The sequence below is a fragment of the Coturnix japonica genome, chromosome 3 (genome assembly GCF_054131305.1).
Source record: "Coturnix japonica strain WE chromosome 3, WE-NBRP24, whole genome shotgun sequence".
Classification (NCBI taxonomy): Eukaryota; Metazoa; Chordata; class Aves; order Galliformes; family Phasianidae; genus Coturnix; species Coturnix japonica.
Genome location: NC_140665.1, coordinates 71,602,277 through 71,622,329, shown reverse-complemented (window position 1 = coordinate 71,622,329; position 20,053 = coordinate 71,602,277). Strand labels below are relative to the sequence as shown.

Here is a 20,053-nt window from a genome sequence, read left to right as displayed (position 1 = left end):
CCGCAGCCTAACCATAGTACCCTAACTCTAACAACCCTCTGCTAAATCATATCCCTGAGCACCACATCCAAACAGCTCTTAAGCACATCCTCGACTTTATCAAAATGCTATATAAAAAAGGAATAGTATCTTAAAGGTAGGTGCTGTGAGCCAGCCAGGAGGCCCCAGTTCCTCAGTTCATAAATTCACCCTGAGAAGGCATTCAGCACAACATTATTAGTGAGGCTTTGGGAAAAATAATCCAACAAAACAAAACAATAATTCCCATATGTTACACTTCAGGTATAAACACACACACAAAAAGACTGTAGAAATAGAACTCCTGCTGCACCATTGCTTCTTAATCGCGCACATACATGTATTCTGTGTGCAGTTCTGCTTTGAGAAGTGACAAAAATATTATCCTGAGGTATTCCACATTGTTATCATGATTTTCATAAAGCATGCCAGAATTCAGAGTAAAGGAGATCTGATGATCTTAATGATTTGCTATACAATTCATTTGTAACTCATTATTACAAAGATAAAACTGTACAATGTTTGAAATGTTGCTAGTAATCTTACCAATCAAAGGATAGAACTGTGACACCAGACATGCACCAGTTTGATAGCAGGAAATAAATGCGCTAAAATAATGCTTGGCTTGATGAGAAGGCAGACTCTGTTGATACCACAGGGATCGAGCGAAGTTTAAGCACAAGTGCTGATGAACCATCATTACAGTTTGCATGGAGCTCTTGGACAAAAGGCCTCTATCAACTTCCAGTTGGTCTTCCACTGGCTCTCCAGTTTCCATTTTTTCTTCTAGACTTGGCTGAGCTGTGATATCTTCAAAGTCCTACAAATCACATTATAATCAAAGATCAACTACAGTTTCTTCCAGAACAAGCACCAGCAATTGTACCTGTCACAAAGTTGCCTCAATGCTTTTTGATCACTTGGAGATCCCAATTATTACCTCTCAACTTCCCAGACTCACAATAATGCACATTAAAGAAAAGGAAATCCCACAGCTTCAATCCAATGACTTAAGCAGGGAGACAACCAGAGTTCTGGACAGGCAATGAAATCTCAGCAGATCCTACTTGCTCAGGGAATCGCATTGTATAAATTCATAGTAAATAACTAATGATATTGTCACTCAGTTTTTAACTCAGGATAAGCCAGCTGAAGGGAGGAAAAACATTTAACCTCACAGTATTTGCTATCTGTCTTTCCTAAACTCAAAACCACATTTTTATGGTCTGAAGTAAGAACTGTTTAATGCCTCATCTCATTTCACTCACTGAGTGTATTTTCAGCAGCTACTTTAGACATAAATTCTATGTTTCGTTATAAAATTAGAGTTGTTACCTTTTCATGAAAAGGAAATCTCCTCCTAAATTCTTCCTCCTCCTCCTCTTCCTCACTTTGTCCTGTCCCATGAGTTTTACTTCTGAACCTGTACAGACTCTTTTCCATTGCCTCCTGCTCTTGGGCACGGCGTTCCTGTTCATCCCACTCATTTACAATTGCCTAGCAAACCACAAAGCAGCATAATGTGACAAAGTAATGTTCAAAACATCCTCAAAATCTAATATCTCAGTGAGGAAAAAACCTTCCTTGCTTGGCTCTTTAACTCTCTACAGTCTGCAGCAGTATATATCAACACCATCTTATCTGAATGAAGATTAGTAAATTGCTCTCTCAAGGGAAGAAAAAGCCCCTGAACTGTACGGAGTAAAGCACTTGGCCAAGTCATAGGCTTTCTTAAGCATTTAGTAAAGAATCTTTCCACAGATCTTTGAGGGTGTTTTTTTCTGTTGTTGGCTTTTTTGGGTGAGTTTTGTTTTGGTGGGATGGTCATTGATGGGGAGTTGTTAGTAGCTATTACAGGCTTTGAATTCACAACTTGATAAATACAAGCAAGTTAGGGTAATATGTTAAATTATCTTGCATCAGTTCTGTGGAAAAAAAGGTTTAAGAGCATTATACTAGCAATTACCAAAGTAGTTCAGTGCAAGAATCCTGGCCATTAGGCCTCAGACATTACCTGACATAGATGTCTAAAAAGCTGCAGAGATTTCTGGTCCATCTCTCCTCTGGAAAGTACATGGCATTGAAGATGCAGCAGTGCATTCACTAGGAGCTGTTCCAGGGTTGGACAAGACTTCTGCATCCTCTCAGATTCTCCTTCAGCGTGCTTCAGAGAAAACTTTTTAAGCCCATGAAGGACCTCAACTGAATTTACTGAGCATAAAATTTCTGCACGAGCGAAGTAAGTGGGAAAAGAGCGGCCAACAGATGGGAATATCAACAAAGAAGTAAGGAGGTTGGTGAGATCAGTTGGACGAACAAAAGTATTGAGCACTGCACAAACTTCAGAAGCTACTAATCGCATGCCATGTTGCAATTGTAAGATGGCAGCTTGCAGGGGAATGATGGTATCAGGGAATACAGCATACTCTTCTGCTAAGTGTTTTCTGAAGTGGTGGTGTGACTGTTGCCAAGACGCTTCTTCACTTAACAGATTTCTTATTGCCTGGAGTGATTTAGGTCTTTGCCCACCGAAGAACTGCAGAAGACGGGCTAAAAGATCTTGGACTGAAGAAACCTTTGCTATGCTGTTGATGTACTGGTGAGCCTCCTGGTACAAGCCATCGTAGAGTGGAGCTGGAGGCCTGAAGGCTTTTTTTCTGGAAAGACTACTTATTTGCTCATTCAGTCTTTGCATTCTTTCCTGCAAAAGCCTGTTAGGAAACATGATCAGTTCAGAAATACACCGTAATAAATGCATTTCACCAACTGCACACTAACACAATGGAAGACTCATAGCAAACATTCTAGTAACTTATGTAAAACAGTAAATTAGGTAAGAACAAGAAGTAGCACACATATACAACACATACATCCTGTCTTCTCATTCTTCCAATATTTCTCCAATAAACCTTGATTTCTTTTTCTGTGCTTTGCCTAACAGCTCTGTGAGCATTAGGGAAAAAGCAACAGGTAAAACTCAGCCATTCAGGCTTTCAATGGCAGTCATCCCCTTTAAAACCTTAGAGCGCCCTTAATATTTCCTCATTAAATTCTTCAGGTTAAAAACAAAGCACAATGGCTACAAGTTATAAACTTTCACCACGTATTCCATGTGGTAAGAAATTACCACAGGAGCACAGGCAAAGGCTGACAGCAAAACAGCATCTGGAGTTTTCCCACTTAGCATGAATTAGTCCATAATTCTGCAAAGCAGCAATGGTATATCTTGAAGCTTTGGAGTTACAGTGATAAGTGAATCAATAAGCCTACTTCTACAGAAGAACATGAATACCATAAAGAAAACTGAGCCTCAGCATTCAGAGACAATGTTTCCAGCCTGAGAGCCTAAGAAGTCACCTGAGATGGGGGTGAATGTAATTAGAGAGTGCTTTGTCTTCAAGACTTTTTCCTGTATGCAGCTGGGATGACAGATCATTTGTTTTCCATTCACACTCCAGCTGGTGTAACTAAAAAGGCAAGAATAAAACATTCTCAGGTTTGGGTCTTGAAACAAAGTAGGTACAGCATCATTTTGGACAATAAAACACATTAAAAACACCGTTTGAAAACTGTGATCAAGAATTGGCCCAAGAACACCCAAACCAAAATCCTTCACGCAGATTTTACACATTATAGAGTTAAAAAAAGCCAACTCTGCACCCACCTCTTCTTTGGCATACTTGAGCTTGTACTCTCTTTTAACAGCTGGATCAAATCTTGTTTGCGGAAGCCACACGTGGATCTGTAACAACCCAATATTCACCCAGAGGCTTCCTCTCCAAGCTGTTTCTGGTAGATCCTTAAACCCTTCCCCAAAGAACTGCTGCAAACAAGTGAGCAGGAGAACCATGAATTCTTTGGGAAGCAACTCCTGATCAGTGATACTTTTAAGTATCTTGAGAAGGTACTCATATGAAACAAGGTCCTTCACGAAGAGTTTCTCACAGCAGTTCAAGAAATCCTCTTGAAGGTTTGTTGGAACCAGATCTACCAGAGCAGAGAGTTGTCTGCTCAACATTATTCCTTGTAGTCTGGAATCTGTGTATCTGGAGGCAAACGAATGAAACAAGATTACACGTGGTAAGCAAGCTTCTGCAACATCCCTTGTTTAAGTAACACACATTTGGAGGTAAGGTCTTAATACCTAAAGTCTGTTATTGAAGCAACAGCTAGGTTGGTCCACAGTGCTGTGCTGACTTCATGAAGTTGGTGTGCCCTCTCCATCCATTCACCCAGTGTCACGCGGGATGATGACAAAACAGGAAGGCCACTGACATCCCATTGGCTTGTCTTGGTGCTGCTAGTTAGAATTTCAAAGAAGCACTTTGAGAAAACTGCTCGGGTCAAAATACCTGGGCCCTAAATTAAAAGATTAAGAGTTAGATCATTCATATCCTGCATTGGCTATGCTAACATTTATAGCGTTGTTATAGAAAGCTGATGAATTAGTTCATAAAATGGCCTTCAACCTAGTTGTTCGATAAGGTAAGAAGGGACAAACCTTCACTGAAGGGTTCATATGGGATTTAGAAGAGATCTTTTCCTCTGTTGCAGGTAATGGTCTCCACGTTAACCAATAGTCAGGATCTGTGGTGAAAGCACTGCTCCAAAAGCACGCCAGAGCAGCATTAACTAGCTGAGATGACAAGACAGACATTTCCTCAGCAGATACCTACGGAGAAAGAAAAACCTGGATGTGAGGATAATGTAATGGAAACAAAAGAGAATCAAGCACGAGAACAACGCTTCTCCATTAGAGATAAGATATTCCCTGAGGTACATTTCAAATTCACACAGGTTCATTTGTATACTGTCAATAATCACCATACCTCTCAAATTTAGAGAGAAGAATGTGGTGAGGGACCATGTCAAGGGCTTTGCAGAAGTCCAGTTAGATGACATCTACATAAAGTTACCTTCAAAGCACTTCAGCAGAACTTAGTAACTTACCAACAATTGTGGGAACACAGCTATCACTGTACTGTAGCTAAATATGATCTTGCTGGAATTAAATTGCTCTGCACAAAATATATCAGATGACTACCTCAACCTATTTGTTTTGCAACACAGACTTAAAATATCATCAGCACAAGAAGAGAGACAAATACTTTCCAGCATAAAATTATTCTAAATACACAGATATAACTAAGTTGGCTTGTACCATTCAACCTGCTTACTGCCTTCTTGTGTCAAAAGTGAAGAAATGAAACAACAGTATCAATCTAGGTCATACAGAACTGTGTTATTTTAGGCCCAGCTGTGTTTTATTTACGTTTTAATCACGTTGGGTTTTTTGCAGACTCACAGTGGGTAACCTTTTCCATTTCAGAGGTATTCCTACTTGGCAAAGACTGTAGAAAACTTCTGCGAGATCAATTTAAACTAAAATTTATTCTTACTTCATGAAGGTGTAGCAAGTGCCACAGTCCGGACAGCTGCTGAGAGGCAGCTGGTGTCAACTTCAGAGAAAAAGCTATAAGTTGAATTAAATCTGAACGCGTGACTAATTCTTGACTGAAGTTCTCCCTGTAGGAGGTAAAGAAAATACAGCTTAATCAATTCATATATTCACATACATATATATGTACAAAACTATAGATTTAGATAAAAATACACAGAGCTTTTAGCTAGGGATTCTGAATCTCATAAAAGTAACATAGGATTTCTTTCTCCAGCCAACTTACCTTTTTGCATAAGCCTTAGCCACATAATCCGCTGTTAATTTGTACTGCCAGAGCACACCCATGCACTCCATTGCAGGCCACAGCTGAACCCGACTGCAGAGCTGGATTAACACAGCAGGATCCAAATGGCTGGAGATGGTATCTTCAGGGAACCTTTCTTCCGTATGACTAAATTTAAGTCCTTCTGCTCTCAGTTCTGAATGTACAGCTTTCAAGAAATTCTTTAGTTGGCCTGTTTAACAGAGTGTAAAACGCACATAAATGCTATGTACTATACTTCTCAACAACAAACATATCCTTTCAATTTCTATACAAAAACCAATGGTGATGGCAGGAATCATCCTGAAGCATTACGTACCAAGGTTAACATCTTCTAAATGATTAGCTCTAAGTATGAGACCATCAGCCTGCAGCAGTGCTTTCTTCATCTTCCATCCAGTGGCAACAGTCTTCAGACAGCACATTTTTTCCTGCCATCTGCTCTCTCCAAAGACCAGTCTTGCCTCTAAGATGTTAAGTGGTTTGCTGAGAACTTTTACTAGAGAAAAACATTCAATGCCCAGTTTGTCCTGGAAACATTAAAAGGATGTTTGAGCATGAGACAGTTTGTTTCAGCGCTGCTAACAAAACAAACGAAATCTGTGACTATAGTCAGAACTTTAAGATTTAAATCTCAGATGCATCCAACTGAAGAACAAGCTCCCACAAAGCAACTAGAAAACACATATACAGCTTAACAATTCATTTGCAGCTGTGCCCAATACAGTAGGAAAACTAAAACTGAAACAAATTGGCCACGATTCCTCCCTTACAAGTTTTCTTTGTGTGCATTTTTCCCCCCCACCTTTTCACTAAGATGCTACATAAGTAATGAAGATGAACGATACCTCAACAAGGCAACTCACCTAAACTAAGGGCAGTAAATCCCCAAGCACAGATACAAGTTGGGCAGGCTTAAGAGCAGCCCTGAGGAAAAGGATTTTGGAGTGCTGGTTGATGGAAGACTCAAAATAATGCAGCAATGTGCACCTGCAGCCCACAGGGCCAACCATATCCTGTGGTGCATCAAAGAGAAGCACAACCAGCAGGTCAAGGGAGGAGATTCTGTCCCTCTACTGTGCTCTTGTGAGATCCCATATGGAGTACAGCACCCAGTTCTGGGGTCCCCAACACAAGAAGGACATGAGGTTGTTGGAGAAGGTACAGAGAAGGAGAAGATGATCAGAGGGCTGGAGCACTTCTCCCTTGAGAGCTGTGGCTCTTCAGCCTGGAGAAGAGAAGGCTCCAGGGGGACCTTACAGTGGCATTCCAGTATCCGAAGGGAGCCTACAGGAAAGCTGGGGAGGGACTTTTAGTAAGGGTGTTTTTTTTATTGGATGACAACAGTTGCTGAAATAACTTTAGAGAAAAAAACTCTCAAAGTTATGAGGCGTTGTCTTAGTAAGTCATAAGGTCCTATCACATGCAGTTGGGTAGGAACACGTTCTATTCCACATATCCATAAGTTCACCATGTAAGCAAGTGAAATACCGATATTCACAAGTTTCCAGAACAGAGCAAGTAGTGGTATTTTTGTGCTCATGCACCACTGTGTGTTACATAACTGCTATCTGTACAAAGCATAGTTAACAGAAGAAACAATACATGCAATGAAATGGATGCATATTAACATATGCTCAAATTGCCTTTTGAATCAGTCTAGCAAGCAAAATATCCACACCTTGAAAGGAAGAGGTCTTCCTAGAGACTTCTGTAAAAGCTTCATGTTGGCAGAAGTACAGGCAGGATTGGCCAAGCAGTTCTGAAGTTGCTGTGAAACAGACTGAATTTCTTTGGAAACTCTTGGAAGAAAGACAAACACACAAAAACAAAAGTCAACACAGAAGTTTGAGGGGGAAAAAAAAGGATGCATCGTGAAAGAAAGTTCTTACTTATGTAACTTATCCTTCCCTGTCAAGTATGGAAAATGAATAAAACCTTAAGATCACACAGCCAAGGAGAAGTCTAATGCTAACAAATTTCCATTTTAAAATCTAAATAGATTGCACTTGCATTAATAATGGAATGTAACTCGGACAATAATGGCAAACAATGCAAATTAGTGATAGTACATGGTAATTATAAGGGGTAATTTACACAAATTGACACAATCGTTTAACACAAATACACATCAAAGCCACTCACTTGTGCTGGTCTGATCCAATAAGCATCTGAGGAATTCTGTCAATGAGATGTTTCATAACCCAGTGCCAGTGCAAAGACAGAAGTGATAACCCTGGTGAATCCACTGTCAGAGTGTCAGAGACTGCCCAGAACCGGTCACGCCACAGCAAGCAATATAAAATCTAGCAAGACAAACAGATAATGGTTTTCTTATTGCTGAGCATGTTACAGAATACTCTGTAATTCACTTGAGAGAAAAATCAGGAAACATTGCTGCTTTTATTAACTTCAGAATCATGCAATGCTTTATTACACCTGGTAGCACATAACCAACAATCAGGCTAAAAACATAGTGTTGCTTTGCTGACAGCTGGAACCATGCAAATGAAAACAAGTAATTCCTGGACCAAGTCTAAAATGTTGCCATTAGATTTTAACTAAACTATCTTTGTGATATGAAAAGGGTGAGTGAGAAGTGAACCACTCCTGTGAGCTGTACAGACTGCCCAGTCTAGGCAGCTGCATGTGAGCTTGATGTGGATACTCCCTCAGTCATCACTGGTGATGGAAACAGACACTTCTTTGGCACAAATGAGACTATTGCAAGCAAGCACAGAAGACTAGGTTATAAAGATCAAAAATGGGTATCTATATTCCAGGCGCATACATTTAGGAAAGATAATTCCCACACAAAGTCTACTCACATCATGCATATCATCATCACTTAAGGCCACCTGAGTAGATGTCACCCAGTGAAGTGTAAACACGTCCCAGAGTTCAAAGAAAGCAGCGAGGTTGACCACAACTGCATGAGGAAGAGAACTGTAGCTTCCTGGATCTAAAGTTTGGGGAAGAGGAGGAAAGAAATAATAATAGAGACTGAATATTCCATCCATGTAAAATGACAAGTAAGGGTTGACTAAAAATCACTAGATGCTCTCTGTGGGAAAACAAAACAAAACTAAGCCAAGTGGAAAAGATCTAAAAATCAAAGAAGCAAAAATAATCCTTTACTATTTACACAACTCCCTATTACCTCTGTGCATCCAATACAGCAAAAATCCACCATGGAAACACTGATCAGTTGCTTCAGCGCAACACACAAACTCCATTACTAAACGTTTCCCCTTTGTTTTAGGATTAAACATGCCACTTGTAAGAGTCATATTTATAGCACCCATTTCATAACAAGCCAAATTAATTGTATTTCTAATCAGCCACAGAACCAGAAGAAACTGTGACAATTCGAAGTACCTTTGTGGAAATCCAGAGACATTCTTAAGGCACTAGTTCTTGGCTTCTTGCTGAGAATTAAATTCTTTTCAGTGTAGCTCCTTTTTTCTCGGTCAAGAAACAACACTGCCCTGAAGTAGAAATAAAGTTATTAGAAATCCAGCACTGTTAACTTAAAGTCTCTGATTTACCCCCATGCTTTTGGATTATCCTAGAAGTAATACTATCTACAAGGAGTGCTGGGAGTTCTACTCTCCTGTACCAAATGACTGTTCACAATCTGCAGCCACAGGAAGCAGAAACAAAGAGTGAAATGTCAGCCACATAATTTAGATCACTTCTATTGAAACCTGAAAGCATATTTGGAAGACATTAAAACTGTTCATAGAAGTACTGATAAAAGGCACTGGGTGGTCTTTACAGGCTTTCTTATTTCGGAACGCACCTGTTTGCTACAGACTTCAAAAGGATGAGAAGCTGATCTGTGTGTTCTGTTTCTGTATCAAAGTTAATTGAATTTCTAATGATATCCAGAAGCTGCACGTTCCACCTTGGGTCCAGTGGCATCACATGTTCATCTGGAAAGGCAGACAAGAGAAGAGAGAACAACAGAGAAGATATTAGAGGGCAAAAGACTTTTGCTTATCGTTGTCTCTACAAAAACATTACAGAAAAAAAGATGGAATCCTATGACAAAGGCAGTCTTAAGCTCCCTCACTCCAGATACAAAAACAGAAAAGCATTATGCTACAGGTTCATTAAAACAAAACAGAGAAGCTGAATTAATGAATGGTCAGAAAACCCAAAAAGACAGCCTGGAAACTCAAGTCCAATTCCTTTTCCTTTCGTAGCCTATGCAAAATACCTAGGATCATCGATAGAGGGTCCACTCACACCTTATGTATCCTTCACAGATGTAGCAAGCTCTGAAAGGAATCTACAGAACTGAGGTCCTCAGAAAATACAGAAGGAACACTGCAGACCTCAGCACAGGTTTTGTATAGGCCAACACTATGAATGCTAGGAAAAAACAGGAGGCCTGAAAAGTTGAGTCAGAAAGGCAGTGGGTATATGCAACACTATTACTTTCTAAATTGGAGCTGCAGGATCTGGGTCACAAGATACAGCATCTGGATTCATATTCATAGCATTCATGTCTAACTTGCATCAGATGAATACACTTAATTGCCATATTTGCAGTTCTCAACAGCAAGAAAGGCTTTATTCTTGTCTCCTTCCCCAGCAAGAGTAATGTACAGTTAGAGTTTAACCTATTTTGTTACACACACTTCCTAAGAAGCACTGCTGAGTGTTCAAAGAACAAATAAATGAAGCATGAATGTCTTTTATCAACTTGATTTCAAAAGTACCTGTCATAGTTGGCTGAAGCAATTTGATCATGTTACTGATTCCAGATGAGAGTGGACTGGCATAGAAACTGCCAAGGGCTACAGCACCTGCTTCCAACTGAATCCGAACTGGATCTATAGGTGAGGGAGTAAGTATGTTAAAAGGAAAGCGTTTAGTACAAATCAATAAACACCTCCAAGCGAGCCAGCAGATACAGCCTGAATTTCATCTGTGCATGAACTCTAGACAAATGCTGGTTGCTCCATCAGCCCTTAAAAGTAGGATAACAAATACTAACTAATGTCTTTTTAACTTCTCCGTAAGTTTAATACAATTAACATACTCAAGCAATGAAGGCCTCACCTCAGCTGCTGTTCTGAATATTCAGGCAACATAGCTTAACAAAAGTTCAGTTTTGAGTTCCTTAACTTTCTAGCCAAGTGATTAGACATGTATTTTAACAACAAATAAATACAAAGTATTTTACTATTACTACCAATAAATACGCAAAGAGAATCTTCATGTATATTCTTATATAAGCGAAGAGGTATCCAAAAGTAACTGCGGTTCAGAAGCAGTAGAAGTTACATGCATACTCCAATAACAAAAGGCAATGCTTGTAGCCCAAAGACTCCTTCTGTCTCCAATATACACAACCTGTTTCTCTCTCTCCATGGAGCTTCAATATCCTTGACCGAGGATAAGATAACTGAAAACCAGTTCATTTGAAACCTCTGGATATTCTCATGGAAGATTTAAGATTTATGAAAATCAGCCTGGAGGCAAAAATGAAAGTTGAGTGATCACATACCAAGCACTTGTGGTAGGTTTTTGGCTAAGAAATTAAGCCATTCAACCCTCAGTGTCCAATCTTGATTGGTTGCCTTTTCTATGAATAACTTCACTGAAGCCTGGAGGACTTCCATTTCATCCACCCAGTCTGCATCTACCTCAACAGCACCAAATCTGAGATTCTCGGGATGGGTGGACTGCATGATTTTCTGAAAGTCTTGCAGAGTCAGTGGTAACGTCCTGAAACACAAGAAAGTGAAGATCATTCATCAATGGCTCGAACTGCCAGTGCCACTTTGCAAGTCAAGCTACTCACCATGTCCTCAGGGAAGAAGGCAGTAACAAGTTCTCTTTTCTTTACTTAGCTCCAAAGACATTTTCCAACTTTCCAAATCAGTTAAAGGTATCTACTAGTACAGACTCTTTATTACCAAAACTTTACGTTAAATGTCAAGAGTGAATACGTACAACATTCTGTAATTTGATCTATGCACCAAAATTACATGTGAAAGTAAGATACAAAAGACAGAAAGAGGAATTTCACTGATAAAAATACCTAGTGTGTCGCTACATTAAACTTTAGGAGCTTGTTCTGTCACAATACCTGCCCACTGTCTGAGTCACTGCGCAAAGCAGATAGGCAGGCAGGCAGACTTTGCGCCACTGTAGTGAGAGGAATTGTTACAAGGTACAAGACATCATTAAATGAGCTCTGTTGCATGGCTGCTGTAAGCGACACTTCTAACAGACAGCTCTGCTGAAAGAAGAACGTTGTTCTTTCACATGAAATTACTGCACCTACAACACCTGATGAAAAATTGTTTGGATGAAAGTGAGAAACACAAAAGATAGTGAATATATTTACAACTAATTAAAAACTTCTTTCATCTCACAATGGAACTGAAAGAAGAGATTTTGGGAGTTTTTATCTTGCAAACCAGTGTTTACATTCACGTTTTCTGCTAAATGCCTACTCCTAACTTAACTAGGAACAAGTCAAATGTTCTTGTTAAAAATGGAAAGATGGAACAACGCAAACATTTTGGACTGAAGAATTAAAAAGAACAAATCAGGCTCGTAAACAGGAGTTTCAGTATAGTACAACCAGCACTCTGCCCATACAATTTGCTCAAGATAAAAGACTGGTGACAATCACGTCACTAACATGACTCACAAATCTTATTTTTTCACTCATATATTTTGTTAAAAGAAAAAAAAAAATGGCTCTTGCCTACCTGCAGTTTTTAAGGTTTAATCTATTCAAACAGTATATTAGGACCTGCCCATCACTCCGTACTGTTGAAAGAAGTGAGTCTTCAGCTGTAAACAGACTTGTAGGCAGGGAGTCAGGCCACAGTCCCATAGCAAGCAGGGAGTCACCCCAGTTTTCATGAGAAGCCAGAGATGAAATGTGCTTCATAACTAATTCTAGCACAAGCTAAATAAACAACAAAAGGAACAAACCAGAAAAACAAAACCAGTTTAGAATTATATTGAAATATGCATTCAAGTACAATATCAACAGGAGCTCTAATTCTATGCATTTATTACCAAATCATTTCAAACCAAATGACAATATGCATGATGAAATATCGTAACATTCTAATGGTGCAAAAAGAGTGAGTCATGCTTTACAAAACTGCCAACAAAACAAACTGTATTTATCCTCTGGAGAACATCTCAAATAAGAACATACAACTCTCATCTGACTTCTGGGAGAGTCTGAATTGTAGAATGGTTTGAGTTGGAAAGAACCTTAAAGATTACGTAGTTCTAACCCTCCCCTCATGTGAAGAGACATATTCCACTAGATCAGGTTGCCCAGGGTCCAGCCCCATTCAGCCTAACTAGCCTTGGGAACACACATTTTCTGTAAGCAATCCACAAGAGCAGTGAGGACACTGGAATAATTTATTTACTGAAGACTATTCTACACCCACCCTCTTTTAGTTTACAGACCATTATCCTTTGTCTTACAACTACACTCCCTAATAAAAGGTTGCTCCCACCTTTCCTGTAGACCCCCTTTAGATAGTGGAAGACCACTGAGTCTCCTCTCACATGTGTCACGGTCCCTTTGAATGGCATTTCCTCCCCATCATGTTGACCATATCACTCAGCTTAGTGTCATCAAATATGTAGCGACTGGATAAGCAACAACTGAAATTCACTGAGCTTTACCCTTCAACAACAAAAAACTACTTCCAGAGTTGCAATAGATCTGTTACATGTAGAATTGGTTACTTTTGCTCACACTAGAGCTAAAAAAAATATCTTAAGTACTTAAGAGATACAGAAAATATTCCAACAACACTTAATCCAGCTTATTAATCACCTGACAGCGTGTTTAAAAATGACTTAGTTCTTCATCTTCTAAAAAGCATCATCATCAACCCCTTGATATGCTCAGGCACTTAAACAAAACATATGATTTCTCATAGCTAGTCTTTGAGATCCTCCATTTCCTATCTAGATGATGCAAGAAGAACTTTCAAATACAAGACTTTTACCTTTTGGTTGCTCTGCAACTGTTGTGAACGGCCATAAACTTCCCAACAGGCTCTGTAAAAAGACTTCACTAATCCAAGGCCTCTTTGCATCTGCTGCACAATTAACGCAGCAGCCTGGAGCAAAGGTGACAAAGATGATACAGAACCTGAAAGATACACAGCATTTAGAATAATAACATTCAGCAATTGTCAACCCTTAAACTCTGGGGACAATCTCCATTTTTGCGTTCTCTGAAAATGATCTGACTGTATAAATCCTATTAGGCCCTCAGATTTGAATGGGTTCTTCCCAAGGTTAAGAAAAATCTGACTAGACTAAACTACCATGTGACCAACTCAAAATAAAGCACTGAGTAGCTGAGGTGATGAATGAAAATTCAGTGCCATCTAGTTCAAAAGAGCAATGTGAACAGGCCTTCTGCAAACCCTCTATTTTGCTGATTTTCACTTAAACTATATTGCTTCCTTCTAGTAAGAGGACAAATACACCCATCATCACCATGCCTTTGCTTATATCTGGACATTGCGCAATACAACAATCAAATTTTAATGTTAAAGAGTTAATACAAATACACGTAAGGAGCTCAAGTTGGTGTTAGTAAAACATCCAACAGCTGATTCTTACCAGGTATGGCTGTCTTGGTTTCTGAATGCACAGCCAGGAGTGCGTCACAGATGCTGTCTCCCACTAAGCCCAAACCATGCAGCAGTAATTTTAAATCCAGATTGTCTAATACATTTCCATCATTTTCCCCAGAAATGTAAATTTCAATCCCACGATTCCGCATAGCTCGGGATATTTCCCCATGAACAGGATCCATGGACAGGAAAAGCCTGTTGAATATGCATAAGATGCAACTTAGGGCTATAAAATATCACTCTAAAGCCACCATATCTCCTGTTTCATAAAGTAATTTCATCTTCATAAAAATGAAAATACTTATATCTAGAAAGACAGATACACACACTGAATTTAAACAAGAGATGTGTATGTATAATTATACTTTGAAATTAGCCAGAGATATTCGCATGATTTTTTTCTTAGCACTCAGCCATGTTTATCATTTGCCTACTTAAAATAGTTAACTAGACCTCTAAGCTACCGAAAAGACTTGAAGTTCATAGCAACAGCTTCAGATCAATCAGCACTTTTAATAACCAAAATAGCGAACGTCCACATACTTAATATTATCAGCAAACAACTCCTAAAATCAAGGATGGGAAAAAAATATCTGGGATACAATGCAGTAAAAACAACTTCTGTGAAAAGCTGAAGCTTTTGTTTCCAATTCAGAGGAAGCAGAGCCTACTGGTTCTTAAGAAAGGTAGGAGTCATACAGAGTATTCTATGTGTTCCCTTCCCATCTCCCGCAGAGACTACTTCAGAAAAGAATAGACAGTTTGATTGTTTTGATCTCATTTGGTTGGCTTGGGATATTTTTGTTGGTTTTTGTTGTTTCTTTAAGTTCTGTCACAGCAGGAGGCATAAATTCAGAAAAACTGGAAAATGATGGAAAAAAGATCAGCATGTCCACATTACCAGCTTTTATTACCAATGTAACCAAATACGTCACTGTCTTTAATATACGCACCCTGAACATCATTATAGTGAGATAGGGAAGTGCTGAAATACTAAATTAGGAGGAAAACAAACAAACAAAAGAAATCAAGACATGAGTAAACTGCTATGAATTTTCCAATGTAACAGTCCATAGGAGAAAAGGAACATGAAGCCAAGCCTCCTAAGCTGTATATCCTATGCTTATCACTGCGCAGTTTTTCTTCCTTGCCAGGCAATACACTGCAGTACACTGAAACATGAGCAGCATTCAACATACCACAACACTGGATCACAGCTGATAATAGTTTTTCTAAACCTATTTTACATACAGGAAAACAAAATAAGTAAGAAAATAAAGCAGAAAAAAAAAAGTACCTGAAGTTTGGGTGAGGAGCTATTGTAGGAATTGTGCCATCTATCACACCTCTTTCACTCATGGTGAGAACACCTCCTGGCTCAAGTAAAGCATTCAAGCGGTCCAGCACAGAGGGGCTACATTCAAAAGAATATTATGTGGATATAAGGCAACTTGAAAACTACCAACTATTAAGTTGTAAACACATTCACTGAGATGGTAAGTACATCTGGAAGGTCAAGAAATTTACTCAAGGAAACATGTTCATTAAAATCTCTTACTTGCAAAAGTTAACGTTGTCCATCAACAACCAGTCACCACACTGCAGGGCCTGAACCAGCATCCCATCCACCCACTCAAAAGTGCCAAGGCTGTCAGAATCAGCAGATTGGACCTGCTGCAGCTTTAAACGGCGGAACTCTTCTACCAGAAGAGCAAACTCTGAAAAGAAGCATATGTAACATCAAGACCTGTGTTATTGATGTAATTTTCTTTTCTATTCAAGAAAGATAACTCATTAACCATAACTAGTTTATTTCAGAAGCTGGGCTATTATATGAGTAGTATAAACAAAAGCATGAACAAGACTTAGGAAAATTAAGTCCTATATAACCTCCTCAGACTTTCCCTCCAGATCCACACCTTTCTGACTTTCTTCAGAAAAAGAGACTTCAAATCACCACACATACCTGCCTTTGAGTAAGAGCTTATTTTGTTGTTCAGTCGCTGGGTAAGTACAAGTATTCCCTCCAGTTTGCTCACTAATTCAGCTGTGACACTTCTTCCTCCTTCACCCAAGGATTTGGGTTTGTAATTTAGGATGAAATTGCTCCAAGCACGCAGCACAAGTTCAGCGTCATCTGCACAAATTTCTGTCAGGAGCAGACTGTCCCTTACTAATGTGTTCACAACATTCTCCACTTTTTCCAACAGGCGCAGCCACGGTCTATTAATATCAACCTGCAAATATGCCATTACAGAGTTAGTTCATCTGGAAGACCACAGCACCTAAGGCTGCACTTGGTGGTTAAACACTAAGACCGCAGTAGACTGGCCACAGTTAGGTAGGAAGCAGAAACACTGCCATATAACCAAAAACAGTATTTACCTGTTCAAATCCACCCAAGAGTTCAGTTGTGTCCATTGCACTGTTCATTGCCATGATTTTCAGTCGATGGCCAGTCAGATGGGCCAGAAGCTCAACAAGACTGGTTTTGCCAACAGCCGCAGGGCCCACCAGGATCACCATCCAGCTCATGTGCACACATTTCATTATGGACTCAAGGGACTGCAGTGAATGGTGCAGAAGTGACAGATTTCTGCCAGGACGAGGAATATAGTTGCCACGATTAAGAACTGAATAACCAATCTAGAAGGGATGAGAGTCACATGGGTAAGTACTCAAAGGAGAATGTGTGTGCAGGTGTACAAATTGCTTCCTTCTCTCACCACCCCCAAAGCCTCATCAACAGCTTACCTGAATGTTATATGGAGTGATGTGAAAATCTCTTGTTCCTGTATACACGTAAGCCTCCTGGCCAAAAATGTCTCTAAAGGTAGATACAACCTGAAACAGTTGAAAGAGTAGATGGGGCTAATCAGGCTTAATTTATCTACTCTTCTGAAGACTTGAATCTTAAGTAGCATTCCCTCTCGACTTCACATTAGTGTGATAGTAACTAACGCAGATTAGTCACAAGTATCTTTAATGCAAAGAGCAGGAACAAAGTGAGCGTGAGCTGCCAGAAGCAACTCCCGACTAACCCCACTTTCCTGCAACTTGAAGCACTTGTAAGTAATGTTCATCTTCAATGAAAGAGAAACACGTTTGATAAGCGATTTCAGTCTCACAATTTGAACACACAGCCCACCTTTTCTTTGTCCTCCCTGGTTCTCATTCTTTCTCCATATACCAAAAACACATGCTGGCCTGGATCATAGCATCCCGGTGACTGGTCAACAAGCATAAGCTGGCACCAGCGAAAAAGATCTCGTAAGTTGAACTCCCAGGGTCCTCCTTTCTGTCCCCACTTTTTTTCAGCCATCACCTCTTTATCAATCTGGAAAAAGCAGCGTTACGAGTAGTGTTTTATTCCAACCCACTTACTGGTCTTCAAATATATAAATATGTAAAAGAATTCCAACTGAACTACTGCTTTTGGCACACTGTACACGACAGGCAACAGGAGAAAACAAGCTGTATTCACTTTTATGAATATGTCAGAAACAAAAGCTTGATTTAATTAATCTCTCATTAATCTCTCATCTATTATTTCTTCATCATGCTACTCACTACTCTATTTATTTCTCCCTCCAGTATTTTCTAAACGAACACCCAGTAAGAGGCTGCCAATAAGTATTTTATCTAGGACCACAGAATGTTCCTTTCTCTTAATGTTACTACATGTCTTTGTTTCATGACATGAAACCTGAATGCAGTTTCAGAATCATGATGATGAAAAAACTCTTGCTGTGAATTTTAAATACTGCACTTCAAACAAAATAGCAGCACCTAAGCAAAAAAAAACCAACCAACAGTTATTAAAACCGATGCCTTGTAATTAATACTCACTGAACATCTTTTAAATTAGCACAGCTTTAGATCTGAGCTTCTCTGTATCTCACATCATAAACAAATCCTACCAGGAAAGATTTTCCTTTTTAGGATTTTCAGAAGAATGCCGCACATCCTTTAAAGCTGCTGCTTCTGAGAAGGTCAAGTGCTAATTTCACTTGATCCTATCACTCAAACAGCAGCCCGTAATAAGAAGCAGATTAAAAATTCAAATTAGAAACAAGCATACGTTGCAGTCCTTATTAAAGATTCAGCTCATTTCGTTTGCACTTTAAGAATAATCAATGTGTGTAGAAAACCTTCCTTCTCAGCTTACTTCATGAAGACATCAAACCGTAATTACTTCCAAAATCCCTAAATACTTTAAAATCATTTTAATAATCATATATATTATTAATAATATATATTTTATCTGCCATGAAAAATAAATGCTTCCTTGGCCTCCATACAAGTTATCACGTCTGACTGCAGTGCTAACAGAATTCACATGGTTTTAATGGTGTTCTTTTCTCTGCATATATTCCATTTTTCTTTCATCCACACACTTCTCCACACTTCTCTACAAAGGTGCTGAGAAACAGAACATTCAACTTCTTTTTTTCCTTTATTTTAATGTTACAGCATTTTGCCTAATTCTACACAAACAAAATAACTATTTACCTTGTTATTGAAAGCAACCATTTTAGAAATAATACCCTTGTCGATGGCAGGAAACAGTGTATTCCCAATAAACTCCATATCTGCTGCTGACAGTGGGTCAACATACACCTACATAATAAAGAACATGCAGTGTGTTGATATAGCCATAAAAATCACAAAAAAGAGCCGTGACATAATTTACATCAAACAAATGTGCTTGCCTGTGTAAATCTATTAAGAAAGGACTTGGGCAGACCCTTTCTTCCACCTCCTTGTCTGTATGGATTCTGGCATCCAAAAATCTTAGTCTTTGTGTGTTGTACGTGAAAATTCATTCCCAATTCAGGAACATAAATCTCTGCTCTGTGGTCGAAGCATGCGTTCAGCCCCTCTAATACAGACTGAGAAGCCAGATTCAACTGAGGAAAGAAATAAGAATACAGTATTAATGTTGCACAGAACACATACGCATAATCTACTTAAGCTCCGTGTATGTCTACATTAGAAAGTGCCTGATATTTGGTATATGAAGAAACCTATGTTGGTATCATACTTAATGCTGACAAAGTGAATCCTTTCTCAACCTCCATCGGTAGCCACTGCAGTCTATGAATCCTAAAAAAGGCCTCGTATTTCAGTGAAATAGAACCATAAGAGAGCTTGTATTCCAAAATTTGTGTTGATTCCTTCCTCCCTAAAAAACATGCAAAAGCCTTGGTTTTCTGTACTAAGTTAGGCTGAGACTCAATCCTCACCTTGCCTACTATCTCTTACACTTCTTCTATCCAGTGGACAGAGAGACTCCTAGAGGGAGTTTAATCTTCTAAGTGGAGAGATCATCTTCACAAGGCACAAGACTAAAATGACTACAACTGAGCAAAATTCCACGTCAGTCACTAAACCTCATAGGAATCTGAAGATCCTACAAGCCAAAATATATGCCACGTGACAAAAATCACCAGTTCAGCTCTTGCCAAGTACTTTATTTGTACTCAAAACTTACCTCATCTAATACAATCCAGTGTCCAGCCTTTAACGCAGCTAACAGCGGTCCATCACGCCAGGCGAATTCTCCTCCCTTACCACCCTCAACAGGCAAGTCTGTCCCAAACAAGTCTGTCACATCCTTTGGAAGTAAAGAATAGCAAAAAATAAAATTATAGAAGTTCAGTT

The 20,053-nt window shown here is 39.2% G+C and overlaps 1 protein-coding gene across 6 annotated transcripts in view; it reads right to left on the bottom strand.

Moving 5' to 3' along the window:
- The window catches only part of MDN1 (midasin AAA ATPase 1), a 75,856-nt gene that overhangs the window by 24,136 nt on the left and 31,667 nt on the right, over positions 1–20,053 (bottom strand). For 4 of the 6 annotated variants that reach the window (XM_015858902.2, XM_015858903.3, XM_085541917.1 and 1 more), the window contains exons 37-65: positions 19,884–20,006; positions 19,102–19,299; positions 18,902–19,009; positions 17,538–17,726; positions 17,144–17,233; positions 16,775–17,035; positions 16,356–16,626; positions 15,948–16,107; positions 15,687–15,803; positions 14,376–14,584; positions 13,751–13,896; positions 12,476–12,678; positions 11,260–11,480; positions 10,469–10,582; positions 9,544–9,676; positions 9,120–9,229; positions 8,570–8,703; positions 7,887–8,047; positions 7,423–7,543; positions 6,061–6,271; positions 5,703–5,934; positions 5,418–5,544; positions 4,520–4,690; positions 4,163–4,377; positions 3,683–4,064; positions 3,376–3,485; positions 2,033–2,729; positions 1,354–1,515; positions 565–838 (exon numbers count right to left, since the gene is read on the bottom strand). In XM_015858902.2, coding sequence (XP_015714388.2) covers positions 565–838; positions 1,354–1,515; positions 2,033–2,729; positions 3,376–3,485; positions 3,683–4,064; positions 4,163–4,377; positions 4,520–4,690; positions 5,418–5,544; positions 5,703–5,934; positions 6,061–6,271; positions 7,423–7,543; positions 7,887–8,047; positions 8,570–8,703; positions 9,120–9,229; positions 9,544–9,676; positions 10,469–10,582; positions 11,260–11,480; positions 12,476–12,678; positions 13,751–13,896; positions 14,376–14,584; positions 15,687–15,803; positions 15,948–16,107; positions 16,356–16,626; positions 16,775–17,035; positions 17,144–17,233; positions 17,538–17,726; positions 18,902–19,009; positions 19,102–19,299; positions 19,884–20,006 — 5,650 coding nt within the window. Of the gene's footprint in view, positions 1–564; positions 839–1,353; positions 1,516–2,032; positions 2,730–3,375; positions 3,486–3,682; positions 4,065–4,162; positions 4,378–4,519; positions 4,691–5,417; positions 5,545–5,702; positions 5,935–6,060; positions 6,272–7,422; positions 7,544–7,886; positions 8,048–8,569; positions 8,704–9,119; positions 9,230–9,543; positions 9,677–10,468; positions 10,583–11,259; positions 11,481–12,475; positions 12,679–13,750; positions 13,897–14,375; positions 14,585–15,686; positions 15,804–15,947; positions 16,108–16,355; positions 16,627–16,774; positions 17,036–17,143; positions 17,234–17,537; positions 17,727–18,901; positions 19,010–19,101; positions 19,300–19,883; positions 20,007–20,053 lie in introns of those variants that run through there. The other 2 variants (XM_085541914.1, XM_085541915.1) reach the window with 2 other exon arrangements.